Genomic DNA, 14,259 nt, shown 5'->3' on the forward strand with positions numbered 1-14,259 from the left:
GTTATTGTTCTAAAAAAAATGAAAAGCAGGAATTTCATGGATCTCCCTCCCTTACATCAAAAGCATGTAACTCAAATATTTGTGCAGACTGTGGACACTGAGCTAAATAAGATCACTAGAGTTATGTAGAAAAATTCCTTGGAAAGGTTTTCAGAAAATAAATCGATTCAAAGTTTTCTTGCAACTCACATCTGGAGTCAGCATAGCACTTATCTACCTGGTGTGATCCCTGAACTGAAAATCTGGGAACAATGAGATTGGTTCCAAGCTTCTATTGTTTCCTATTGCCAGAACGCTCAAAACATTTTAAATTTTGTTCTGTCTGGCTACAGCCAACTCAGAACATTTTGAGTGGGCTACTTTGCCCTGAATTTTAGAAATGATCACTTTCCATTTCTATACACCCATATTAACTAGAGATGGAGCCAACAAATAAAGAACATAGGCTGACAATGGCTTTTACTGGATGAAATTCAGTTGGAATATGCATGTTTTGAGAACTTTAGGCTCCAAGAACACATTATACCATTTCAACCTCCAAACCAATACTCTATTAATATGAGAAGAGTTATATTCCATCTAACACTCCAAGGGTATTACCCCAGAGCAGTCTAACCCACCCAAAGATTTAGAATGTCTCATTTTAGTAACCGGATAATTCCAACTCTTAATACCTTCATCACTGCAATACCCATGTAGATATTGCCTGATGGTTTAATGAAGGACAGATATAGGTAAGTCTTCCTTCCCTCCAAGCACAAAAATGAACTACAGTTTGAAGCTGATGAACTTGTCCCACGCTTGCCACCTTCTATGTCCAGAGCTCTTCATTTTTTATCAAAATAACTGCTGCACAAAATAGGGATTAAATATATTTGTAAAGGTTTTACAAATACAACGCCATTAAAATGGAAGTCTAAGACTGATTGAAAGTGTTCATATCCCTCCAAGGTCCCCAACCTAAAACAGCCAATCTTCTATCAACGCCAAAACCAGCTAGGGACATCTCCACGTTTAAGATCATTAATTCTCTTCTGTTTCTCTTCATCAGCTTTTTTCTCAATTTCTTCAGAAGACTCAGGCTCAGGAGCTTTGTTCTTGTCTGGAAACAAGTCTGGAAACTGGAAAGTCTGTCCTTCAGCCTAAAGACAGAAGACAAATGTTTAATCGTGTGTTCCAGTAGTATCTGTTTTTTTCAGATAACCATGGGAAGTTTCAGTTAGTCCAGAAAGGAAAAGATGCAGAATATTATCTTTTATTCTATCAATCTTCCTGCCAAGGGACTCACAGTAACTGACCCAGTAAGCATATGGATAAGCAGGATTTCTAACCTAAGCCACCTCTGTTATAGTCCGAAATCCTAAACAGTGTATCACATTATCTTTTCTAGTTCTGTACTGCTCAGTTAACAGGCAAATATCCATTGCTAATTCAAAAGACTCACAATTACATTGGAAACACAATCACTTATGAAATATAGTGCAAGAGTTTGTTGTACTACTTAAAATAACCCCAAGCCAATAAAGAAGCTGATTGTATTAAATACTGGGTGGGAGGGGTGTTTTGGGGGTTTTTTGGCCTTCAATTTATAAGTCTTGATCTTAATTCTTGGTGACTATGTAGACAAGCCCATGCGGTTTTCTAGGTAACTGTTCTGGAAGTGGCTTGCCATTTCCTTCTTCCTAGGCCTGAGAATGAGTAACTGTCCCAAAGTCATTCAGCTGATTTTGTGCCTATACCTAAGACAAGAACAGAAGTCCAGTTTCCCCAGGCTGGTCTAGCACCTTAATCTTAGACCACACTTGCTCTCAATTAAAAACCAAAATATTCATTTTTAACCAGAGGAAAAAAATTACAGTCAGAAGAGCACAGTTCTCAGTTGTAGCAGCTGTGACTGCATGAGTCCAAGCTAAGGTCTTCAACAGTTCTCAGAATGCATTATTTTCTTCCATATAATTATAAAGAGAAGACCAACAATATCTTAACTCCATAGACACCAGATGAATGGAGACTAAGACAAGACAAAGGAAGGGTGCACACACACCTAAGGGCTTCACAAAGAACGGACAGGCATAGTGGATTCCATAGACAACAAGGGCAAGGAAGAAGATTGAAAAGGAAAGGGAGATTGATAAGAAATGCACTCGAATGGTACACATTTATATGCAGACTCAGATTTTTCTTCTATGATGGTAATAGAATATTATCAACAGAATTGCTATTAAAATGCATCTATTAAATACAACTGTGAGTAGTTCAACTTTATTTCTCTAGCTCAGTGATGGCGAACCTTTTAGAGACCCGAATGCCCAAACTGCAACCCAAAACCCACTTATGCATCGTTGGGTGCCGGGTGGGTGTGGCCCATTGGCTGAGTGTGGCCAATTGGGGGTGTGTGGCACATTGGGTGGGCATAGCTGCGGTGGTAACGGCAGACTGGGTGGGACTAAAAAGTTCAATCAATCAATCAATTCCAACTTTGCAAGATCTTTTTTTTCTCCGCGAGAAGTTGAAATTGACTGATTGATTGAACCTTTTTTTTTTTTTTACACATGGCAGCAGAGGCCTAAAGCGAAAAGGTTTTATAAAACCCAGCTGAAGACCTAGGACTGGGGCGACGGCATGCGTGCCCACAGAGAGGGCTTTGAGTGCCACCTCTGGCACCCGTGCCATAGTTTCGCCACCACTGCTCTAGCTTCTGTCATTAAAATAGAAAGTACCGTGATCCTGCATTAACACATGGGTCATGCCTATTTAGTTTCTCTGTGTTTTTCTGCATAAAGAAAATATACTAAACAGAACTCTATAAATAATATGATTTAAAAAGGGATTTGTGGAGTTATGTAATTCCTGAAATGCAGTATTAAATTTTTTAGCAGTCATTCTTCATAACGAAGAACGTCAATGCCAACACAGAGCATTGCCACAGACTCAACGTCTCCCATTTGGAAAACAATCATCTACTGACCTTTTAGCTTTTATTTAGCAGCAGGAACCTATTATTCAACAACAGCATTTTATTCTGTTGACATTATCTATTTTTCCATATTGTACGCAGTGTTGACAATCTTGCTAAAATCAACTCTGTCAGCTTTCCATTCTCTTCAAGTAGAAGACTAAGACTAATAAAACTATCAGACAATAGTGTGGCACAGAAAGATGTGTTATAAAAATAATGTCTAGAGCTATTTTGGAAGGTATTTTCCAAAATACCTTAACAGCTTTTGGCCATCACTAAAGAACTAAAAAAAGAACTAAAAATCAGCACATAAAGTTAAGACTATAGGAACACTCTTGCTATCCTTTAAAATCAAAACTTTACTCACAAACGAACAAGGTTTTGCCAACCAATCTAGTCTTCAGCTATTAATCTGAAGCTACGAACAAAGCAATTGGACTCACATTAAGTGCAGCTATAAGTTTCAATTTTACTTGCTGGTATGCATTAACAAGCGTCCTATTTCTTCGTGGGCTCATTGAACAAGAACAATCGGTTCCACCCCTTTCCAGGACCATGATTCTCCAGAAATGCTACAGAAGTAGATTTTTCAGTATCAGCAGGAGCGTGAATGCCCCTTCTAATGCTGTGATTGAAGTGAACAGAACCTCAAATGTACAACACTGGGGCACAATTCTAAGTTCTGCTTTGACCCAAGCAGTATACTCCTTCCAGAACTACAAAAACTACTCAGTGCCATCACTGTGGTTTGCCAAAAGCCATTTCCACAATATGTCTTCAACAAGGAAAGACCAGGCAGTGTTTTGAGATGTTGCATAGCTCTCGAAAGTTCTCTTCTGGAGTGGGGGGTGTGGGGTGGTCTACTGAAATCAAAGCCTGGGTATTTTCCAGAATCAATATATTAGCTGTTGTTTGCTTGTTTGTTTTAAGGAAAAACCGAACTGGCTCTTATTGGGGTTTTGTTATTTGAATATGGTGGTTGTTCTCATTACTTTTAAAAGGATTCATCAGGATAGAGACTTTTTTTAAAAAAAATATGACTAAAACAACAAATATAACTCCAAAGACAGCACTGGAAACCCATCAGGCAACGTTTGTATGGTTGCCATCTGCATTTTATACTTGCATGTACAACATCATCACTGGCTGATGTTGCTACGTGTACCAGGGTTTGGCTTGTGGCCAGGGTGAGAACTGAGAGGCCTTGTCTATGATAGACACAGCCCTTCTGTCCAAAAAGGAAGGATATGGCCTACAAAGATGAGCCATGGTTCTAGTCCTTGCCCTTCTCTTCTACGTTTGTTACATTTGTTACTACATTAATAAAACAAATGACTCAAGAGTGGATGTTTCCATGAAGCACTACATGTTATCCTACCTTCTCATTTTAAGGCAATGGAGGAACGTTCAGACACAATGGAGAACCTGGTGGTTACAAGCTCTCTAAGAAAATGCTCACAGTTGCCATTTCAAGGCTGGTCAAAACCAAATATTGAGCCGAAGTCAATCTGTAGCTGAAACCTTTTAATAAACAAAAGTCAGTGCAGACAATTTGGCTCTTTCCATCCCTTGTTTTGCCGAGAAATGCTGATCTTGGCTGGCAGCCAGAAAGGATTTGAAACTGCCAAGATATTACTCTCAAAACTGAAAGCTTTAATAAATCCTCTGCAATAGCGAAATTTTGCACTGGTTTGACTCTCGCATGCTGAAAGCTTTATGAAAAATAGTTACTGTGCATGTTCAATAGTTGGTATATTCTGACCATTCTATAACTTGAACCATATCTCCAGGAATAACTGTACCATAAAAGTCTTTTTAACTCATTTGAAGTCACATCTGAGTATCTGCAATAGGTACAATCATTTGGGGCTAGTGAAGAAAATGGTTAATGGCCACTTGCTGAGAAGCTGTTCTAGCATACGGTAGCACAACACTTTACAGAAGGAAGGAAAATGTAGTCTCCAAGTCAATTAAATGTCTAGTTTAACAAAGAGAAGGACGAGGGGGGACATGATAGCAGTGTTCCAATATCTCAGGGGCTGCCACAAAGAAGAGGGAGTCAAGCTATTCTCCAAAGCGCCTGAAGGCAGGACAAGGAGCAATGGATGGAAGCTAACCAAAGAGAGAAGCAACCTAGAACTAAGGAGAAACTTCCTGACAGTTAGAACAATTAACCAGTGGAACAACCTGCCTCCAGAAGCGGTGAATGCGCCAACACTGGAAGTTTTTAAGAAGAAACTGGACAGCCATTTGACCGAAATGGTATAGTGTTTCCTGCCTGAGCAGGGGGTTGGACTAGATGACCTCCAAGGTCCCTTCCAACTTTATCATCATTATTATTATTATTAAATTCTGCTCAACTTGTTCTTAGGGATATTGTCACATCTTCCATATAGCCATTGAGGAAACACATCTATGGAACTTCATAATAATCTGGTTAATATAAATGATTGGCCCCAAATCAGGGAAAAAAAATAATATTTAGGTTTTCTAAGAGGCAATTATTGACTCTGCAAGCAAGCAGAAACAAGAACATAATTTTCAAGGCACAAAAACAATTTTCATATTAACGAAGAAGTTGGTCCCAACTTTTAAAATAGAAAAGGCAAGGAATAGTTCTGTTTTATAACCAAGGTTACAAAATGTTTTCTCCTAAGGAGGAGGGGAAAAGCACATAAAGAACAAACTGAAACTACAGAAGGTGATACTGACCACAAGCAATCATTTGAGGTCATTTGCAATGGCAGACAAATACTATCTGGACTAAAGAGGGAAAAACCCTACCCCTCATTTGCCAAGTTTGGGGTAGGAGAGAAAAAGACCTCTGTCTTCAAGATAACCTGCATTAATTCTCTCCTTAATACACTGCCATGTATTATATGTTGTCCAACCATCAGCGTTTTCATCTTCCAATACTTGAATGCAATGATTAATGTGTGCATATTATATTGCATAAGTTGGCCTTGAAATCAGAAGCTGATGACTTCCAGAGTAGAGAAACATAACTGCTGTCTTCAAGACAAAACAGTATTTCTCAGATACCTAAGAATGCCAACTAGTCAGGAAACTAATACAAGGAAGAATAATGCTGCCACCTATTGACTATTTAAGAAAGCCAACATAAAAAACTCCCAAACAGATGGCTTTCTTGCAAAATTACCTGGAACTTGCCATAAACATGGACTTGCTTAAGCCATGGATTTGTTTGTACCAATATAAGGGTGAACCAGAGGTTGAATTAAAGCAAAACAAGAAAGATATTTAAAAGATCAGCAGGTATGCAGGAATCTAAAATTAAAACCTCTTACTTCACCTATGTAAATAAAGTCTAGGTAAGCCTGCTGAATTATGATAACCATTTCAGCATAGAAGTGACAGGATACATCAAAGAATAAGTATAATATTTTTCTTCCCACGTTTAATGGAATACTGAATTAAAGACAGGCTAGCTACAAAATTGAAACAGGAACCCAAGAGAATTAGCTATAACTATAAACAACTCTTAGAAGATATTATTGGTGAAATACTTTCCAGTCTGGAGCAGATAACAGTGAGTGTTTAGAATAAGATCAAATTCAGCTTAAAGTATTATATAGGTAAGGCTACATTTGTTAAGACTGAAGAAGCATTCCATTGGTCTACAGGCAGTTAAAATTAGATAAAAGTCATTTCCAAGATCAGCTATTCACACTAGCCTGTATGGCAAATTCTTAGGAATCATAAAGATGCCAAAAACAAAACACACATACACACAAAAAAATGGAGTTCTGTAACATCCAGCCTTCAGAGTGACAAGCCAAGAGCAAAAACCACAACAACAATTTAGGTTTAGGTATGTAAGTAAACATATTTTAAAGTGGGGATGGGGGAAAGAGACACGTGTCCCTGTCCCTCTCTCAAGTCCAGAGGAACAGAGACATTCAGCCAGACTGAATTTCAGAGAAACTCAAAAGCCCCAATGCTTTTTATCAACTTCTGTCTGATGCATTCTTCAGAGATGAAATCCTGCCCTTTGAAGACGGAGTTAGCTGTAGACGATTGATTTTACAATAAGCATTATCCAAAAAAATGTGAGACAGGAAGCAACAACAAATATTATCACTTTGATCGTCCTCCTACTCAAAAATGTGTGATTCAGTCACTGTCCTACCCAAGTATTTATAAAATAGCAGAACCTACTCAGGGCCAGCAAAGCAGGTTAGTCATCTTGAGTCTATGATATCCAACACTAAAAGAACGGAGCAGAGAAATCAGTAACTGGATGTAGTTTTAATCTTTATTTCTTTACTGGAGAAACAGCTGCTACTGAAAAAACTGAACTAGCAGTGTGGTGGGGAAGAGAAATCACTCTAATGTGCAGCTTAATGAGATCCATCAAGGATCTAGAATAGAGCATTAATATATCTCTGATTTTCTGATTTCATATTAAGTGACAAGAATATCCCTGAGCCATAAAAAAAGATCTCCCTGGTATTTCTAGAACAGTGGTTCTCAACCTTTTTAATGCCGTGACCCCCAACCGGTCGTAAGTCGAGGACTAAACCGGTCGTAAGTCGAGGACTAAACCGGTCGTAAGTCGAGGACTACCCAACAGGTAGTAAGTCGAGGACTTTCCCTGCCATGCGTGGTTCTGCCCCCTGCGCCGGCCGAGGCGTAGCTGGCAAGCGGCAGAGACGGAGCAGGCCGACCACCAGTTGGCCCAGCTCAAGGGAGGTAAGGCACCCGCCGGAAAAGGGAAAAAAATGGTGGACAGCCTTGCTTGGCGACCCCCGTGAAATGGTCGATCGACCCCAAATGGGGTCGCGACCCATAGGTTGAGAACCGCTGTTCTAGAAAATAAAAAGCAGCGGTACTCCAGTGCTTTGTTTTCAACTTTACCCATCTATCCAGAAAAAAGAGGAAAAGGTAAAGAGTTAATTCTATAAGCAGGGAGGGAGCAACTGGTAACCAAGTCACTAGTTTACCTTTTGGGGCATATGTTCTTCTGCAAAAAGCTATGGCTGAGCCATTTTATGAGCAGGAAAGTCCCTCCCCCCCACAGTCAGCTTATCAGAAGGCCCAGAGCAAGATTATGAGAATCCAAATGTGCCCATTAACTTCAAAAGTGCTGCCTTTTCTTATATTCTACCATACAATTAACATACAAAAACCCTCCGTATATTTACCTCAATAGTTTTCAATCTATAGGATTTGTTCTCTTTTGATCTAGATGCTCTGAGAGCTAATGGAGAAAGAAGTTTTACTCTTATAATTTTTGTCTAGGAACTTACAGCCAATCCATATATTTTCAATCAGAGAATTTCACAACATTTCATCCTAAACGCTAAAGCCCAGTTTAGCTTTGTAATGCGGATTGTTCATGAAGCTTTTCAAAAGAAATCTCCATGGAGCCTTTGACCATGCCACATATGCCAACCAGGAAAAAAAACAAACGTTTTCAATAGTAATAGGCCAAGTTACCAATGACAACTTTCTGACTATTTCTCACTTCTTCAGCATTATGCCATTCCGAGTTAATGCGTAGGATTTTTTCCAAGTAGCAGTTTCGCCTTCAAAGAACTTAAGAGCAGATCCCTCAGACCAGCCTGGCTGAAATTTGCATCCTGTTTCCCCAGGGCTCAATCGCTTTCAATCCCCTTTAGAAAAACAATGTCTTCATAACAGAATTTTGAAACCCATAAATAATTGACTCAACTAAAATCTACCACAACTCCCTCACTTTCCCAGCTTCCAAACAGATGCATTTACTCACCAGCTGTACATAGGCAACCTTGTAGTCTGGCTTCTTGATTCGTCTATTTTTGTCATCCCTCTGTTTGTTTGAGCCTGTTAAATAGACCAACATATTGACTTACAAGAAGCTAATGGTTCCTTTCCCCTACCCTTTCAGTTAGAGAAAACAGGAATCATATTTACGTGATGTCTAGAAAGGAGTCTGTGGCTACTCCTAAGTGGGTAAACTCTTCTCTCAGAGCAGAAGTATTTAGGACGGGCGCATTAATCATGCAGCAATTTTACCGCTCACAAGTTACTGAATCTGATATTCACACATTACAATTGTCTTGACAAAGAAACAAGAGTTAAATGTTCTTAAGGTTAAATGTTTCCAGTTTCTTGCATTTCTTTTCAAAAGATTTAGTTTCTAGTTCCCTTGCTCTTCTTCTCTGAATCTATTTCAATATTTTTCATCAAACACTTTTTCTAAATGTGTTCCAGTTTCTTCCAATAACCAAGTATGTTTTCTGTTCCAGAATACAAAGTGATCAGAATAGAACCCACTATGGAGGTGGGACTGATCATCAAAGAGTTACATGAGGATTTTTTTTCCTTCTTGTGATTTAGAAACCATCCTTTTATTCATGCAGCCTACATTGCACTCATCTTTTCAGTCAATTAGTGTCCCAAGGTCTTTTTTATAAATATTTTAATTTGTGTAATTTGTTTTAATGTTTAATTGTTGTAAGCCATCCAGTATTATGCTTTTGCGATGGGCAGCTATATAAATTATAAGTTATTAATACAAATATCGATTTCTGTGGCAGTCCATTCAATATGTTTGATGAAGCCCCGAGAATATTTTCAAGGTAGCCAATGATTAAATATTGCTAATCAGAAAGCCATGAGATACATTGTCCAATGATTTGGTTAAATCAATATATAATACAACAGTATTCCTGCGATCCGCATTCCTTCTGCAAGTGATGCCATCATGAGTCTTCTATCAGCTTTAGAATTGGCACAGGTACCTATATTAAGAACTTATATAGTTTTCTGTTTCTTACTACTCTCTCTCTCTTTTAAAACAAGAGTTAATATTTGTCTCCTTCCCATCATCTAACATTTCACCCATTCTCCAAGGTTTCTCAAATATAACACACAAAGATTTAACCATATCAATAGTATGTCCCTTAACCATCCTCTGATGCAATTCACCTAGCTTAATTAATTAATATTTCTTTTAGCCTTAAACTTCAATCCTACCTCTTTATCCTGTTCTTCACCATTTTCAGGTGAAATACAGATCCTCTTCTTGGAGAACACCGAGCCAAATTAAGAGTATACAACAGCAGTGCCTCCCCGGGTTCCAGCCTTGTTATTGCTGTTCTTGTACCTGTTAGCATTTTGCCATGTTTACAAAGTAGTTGCTACATTTTCTCTTTTATTTTGAACATATCTCAAGAAGTCTTTTTTGTTACTCTTAATATTCATCAGCCTCAATTCATTCAGACATTTGCTTCTTTTGCTATCCTCCCTCATTTGATTTGCTTGTAATTGTGGCTTTACAGACTCTCATCCACTATAAGCAACTTTTCCTATCACTGTTCCAAATGAAAAATTAAGTTCTTTAGAGTTCAAGATATATGTTGAATTACAATAAGCTCTTTTCAGTTTTCTTCAATATCAAGAACTCCAATTTTATACAATCACGTTCCCTCATTATTTTTATATGTCTATATCTACAAGTACAACTTTGTTACAGACTGATATCAAGTCCAGGGTAGTCAATCTTCCATTCTGTGATAGAAACAAATGACAGTGAAAGGCCCAAATCTGGCAAAGTTTATTTCTCCATTTCCTCCATTTATTTTAACCCAAATGTTCTAATGGAGTTTTTCTCTCCATTTCCTCTGTATTATTTTATTTCTTCCATTTATTTTATTTTAACCCAAATGTTCTACACTGTCACCAAGTTCATTCACTAGAATTTTGGAGGTGTGGATATTTTGAATATACAATGCAATTCCTTTTCACTCCATTCTATTATATCTGTTCCTTTTCACTAGACTAAACCTGTGCAAGTCATCCCATCAGTCTCTGTTACATCTTTAAATTATATTTGTCTTTTTTTCTGTTAACAGTTTAAAGTCATCTTACTGAATTCATACCGTCTCAGCATTTGTTTCAAGATAGTGAAAGCCATGAGCTATTTTCTTCGGAAAACTGGCTTTCAACCTTATTCTATAGATGTGCTTTCTTAACCCACGTTTGCTACATTTAATCTACAATTCTGCCTTGCACAAACCCAACAAGATTTGAGTCTTTTCATCCTAATTATATGAAGTATTATATGAAGTGAAATAACTTCATTTAAGAAGGTTAAATCAAGCATCAGTTTTGGACTAGAACACTTTTTAAAATTAATATAATCTCAGGATTGATTCTCTAAAAAACAAAGAAATGACAAGTTCCAATTCATGTAGGAATTGACTATTTTGCAAAGGAATATAAATTGCAGTAATCAATATGCTGCAATTGCTTCTTTAAATAGCAAAGATTCAGAAAACATAAAGTATATGAAAGAGAGTTTGTCAATAATGAATAACCACTGTTCTTCAGTTGAAGACTCACCAAACTGTATCCTGGTTCGTACAGCAGCTACTGGCACATTGTATATTTTTTCAAGGTAGTCTTTCAATTCTACTCTTGTCATGCTGTACCAAAAGCAAGCAAAAAATTGAAGCACATTAAGGAACAAGGCCAGAATATTAATTTCAGTAAGTATAATGTTATTCAGTAATTCCTGACTTTGAAAGAAGCATCCTGATATATCGCACAACTATTTTATTAACAAAGTGAAAGGTAAGAAAGATCAAGCCAGACAAGGTAAAGGATCTTATGGCAGATCACACAGATAGAGAGGAATGGTTAACCATGACGCTATATTCTGCCAAAAGAGATACTCCTGAGATTTCTGCTGGAACTTAAACAAAGAATTGAGTGGAGTAATCCGGATGAAGGTTCAGTTAGAATTCACCTTTGACCACCATTTTGGGGACAGACAGGGTTACAATGTTTAATTTTTTTCATTTTGGCAAAGCTTTTTTTATTATTATTAAAAAATAATAATCCATGAATGCTTACAGTAGTGTTTGGGTCTATAAAAGAGCAGAAGATCCTTCCCTGACATTTTTAGGATCAGTTAAGTAATAATGCAGCATGGTGTGTTTACAGGGCTATTCCAGGAAGCACAAAAAAAAGTTCCCTTTTTCCCATAAGTTTAAAAAAATACAGAGGAAAAACTTCCAGGAACCTAAACATTTACGTAATATGCAATCTTGCTCTGTTCCCAGGTTCAATCAGGAAAATTCTACTATAGATCTATATTTCCCAAACTCAGTACCTAGGAAGGGAAACAGACTGTTTCAGAATTCTCCCAAGTCTCTATCTGATCCAATAGAAAAGAATCAGTCCACTGAGATATGGACAGGGAAGTGTAAGAACCATTACTCTTTATAAGAAATCCTCAAAGTTGTGGCACAGCCTACAGGGAACACAGTGTACACACAGATCAACAAGCAAACTGGCTCCAGTTGTTACTGATAACTTTGCATAATGTACTTGCTTCACCACTATGGCACTCTGAGAAACTGGATAACATTATTCTGAATGTTTTAACTCAATGTTTTAACTTTATCTTCTTCCCTGTATGTACTTACTCCATGGGGATGCGGAACTGTACCGTATCTTCTAGCTGTGGGACACCAGGCTTCACCAGAGTCAAGAAGTAATCTGTCCGGAAAATTCTTGTTGGAGGATTTCCTAACTGATAAAGGGGATAACTACAGACAAAGAAAATAAATATTTCTGAGAATATGGAATTCTTGTAAATATAAAGCATGTGGAGAACGTAAAATCTGACTAGAAATTTTCTTTAAAATAAGCAGCATTTTTGCCTTAGGCTTACATGATAAAGGAAGCAATAAAAATTAATGTGCTATGTTTTCAATAATTATCTCCAACCCTGAATAAAACTGTATTAATTAGGCTTTTTATTCAATGGTATAGCACAGTGATGGCGAACCTTTTAGAGACTGCATGCCCAAAAACTGGCCCTGCCCTCACTCCACCCCCTGCCCCGCCCCATCCGTCGCCCCGCCTGCCTGCAGGGCCACTCACTGCCTCCAGGGCCCGCCGCAGATCGCCCAGGCAGCCCAGCAGCGCTATGGCGGTCACGCCCTCTGCCTGTGCCCTGCAGCATCAACTGTGCATGATGGGGTGTGAGGGCAGAGTCTTGTCTACGCTGCCTGACTGCCATGTCCTTGGCTGCGCTGCTCTGGGTGGGCCACGGTCAGGGGCGACTCTCCTTCAGGGGGGCTGCTGGAGAGGAGGGGGTCGCAGTGGGAGGCAAGGCTGGGGCAACGGCACGTGTGCCCACAGAGAGGGCTCCGAGTGCCGCCTCTGGCACCCGTGCCATAGGTTCGCCACCACTGGTATAGCAGAATAAAGTGAAGAATAAAATAAATAATAAAATAAAGCAGTATGAAATTAATCCTTCATTCAGAACATTCAATGTTGGTGTAATATTTCAGCTGTTAGGGTGACTTACAACACTCATGTACATATTTCCATACTTATTGGCAAATTATTATTAAATTAGTAAATTATTCTATGTAATACAATTAAACTAAATGCTCAGAGGCTTTTTTGCCCTACAAGCAATTGTGTCATCAATATCCCAATATGTTCCAGAAGACTATTTGGAAAATTTCCAAATCTCTTAAGAAGAAAACAGTTATACTATTCCTTGTGTAAACATTTACTGAGAATGAATACCATATGAATTTATAGATAGCAGAATAATTATGAAAGCTACAGTCTTATGTTAAAAGCAGATGTATTTAATTTACGGGAAATCTTATGGCTATCTTATTAGATGTAAACAATGTAACAGCAGGAACAAACAACTGAAGCAAACAGGTTAATAATAACTATAATCATAATAACGCAAATGAGGAAGATAATAAAGGACAATAAAAACACTTCACCAGAATAATTTTACACTTACAGCACTTATACTCTAGATCTACTTAAAATATTATAAAATCCTTGTACAAATGATGTCCTCTGGAAATTAAATGGGATTTGTATATGCATTACGATATATAATAGCACAGTTTGTATCAAACACTATATGTATCTGCAGAACCAGAAAATAATGCAATAATGAAAGCCTTTTTCAAATGGCATATTATCATTTCTAATGTGAAGTGATTTCCAGAATTTTGGACATGGAAGCACTTAGAAAGGAGAGGTAAGTTGCTAAGACACTCAATAGATAAATTTCACAGGTAATGAACAGGAAACATGTAAATTTCCAAGGTATACTGAGCTAGCATAGAAAATAAAATTAAGATAAATGTAAAACTTCTTCATTAGAACCAGTGTGGAATTAACATCTTTGCAAGGAGAGGCCAGGATATATATGCAAGAATCAGAGAAGAGAATGTAAAGCTAAAAGTAATCTAATTGAGCATATTCCTAAAGTCCCTTGGAATACATTTCTAATTCTGTAGTTTATG

At 37.9% G+C, this 14,259-nt stretch overlaps 1 protein-coding gene across 1 annotated transcript in view; it reads right to left on the minus strand.

Annotated features, from left to right (window-relative positions):
* Positions 1-442: 442 nt before the first annotated feature.
* MRPL23 (mitochondrial ribosomal protein L23) overlaps positions 443-14,259 on the minus strand; it is a 16,185-nt gene continuing 2,368 nt past the window's right edge. Inside the window, exons 2-5 of the mRNA XM_015827274.1 lie at positions 12,397-12,519; positions 11,309-11,391; positions 8,712-8,785; positions 443-1,142 (exon numbers count right to left, since the gene is read on the minus strand). Coding sequence (XP_015682760.1) covers positions 981-1,142; positions 8,712-8,785; positions 11,309-11,391; positions 12,397-12,519 — 442 coding nt within the window. The 3' untranslated portion in view covers positions 443-980. The remainder of the gene's footprint in view (positions 1,143-8,711; positions 8,786-11,308; positions 11,392-12,396; positions 12,520-14,259) is intronic.

Source organism: Protobothrops mucrosquamatus, unplaced genomic scaffold (genome assembly GCF_001527695.2).
Source record: "Protobothrops mucrosquamatus isolate PMUCROS unplaced genomic scaffold, P.Mucros_1.0 scaffold_214, whole genome shotgun sequence".
In the NCBI taxonomy this organism is placed as follows: domain Eukaryota; kingdom Metazoa; phylum Chordata; class Lepidosauria; order Squamata; family Viperidae; genus Protobothrops; species Protobothrops mucrosquamatus.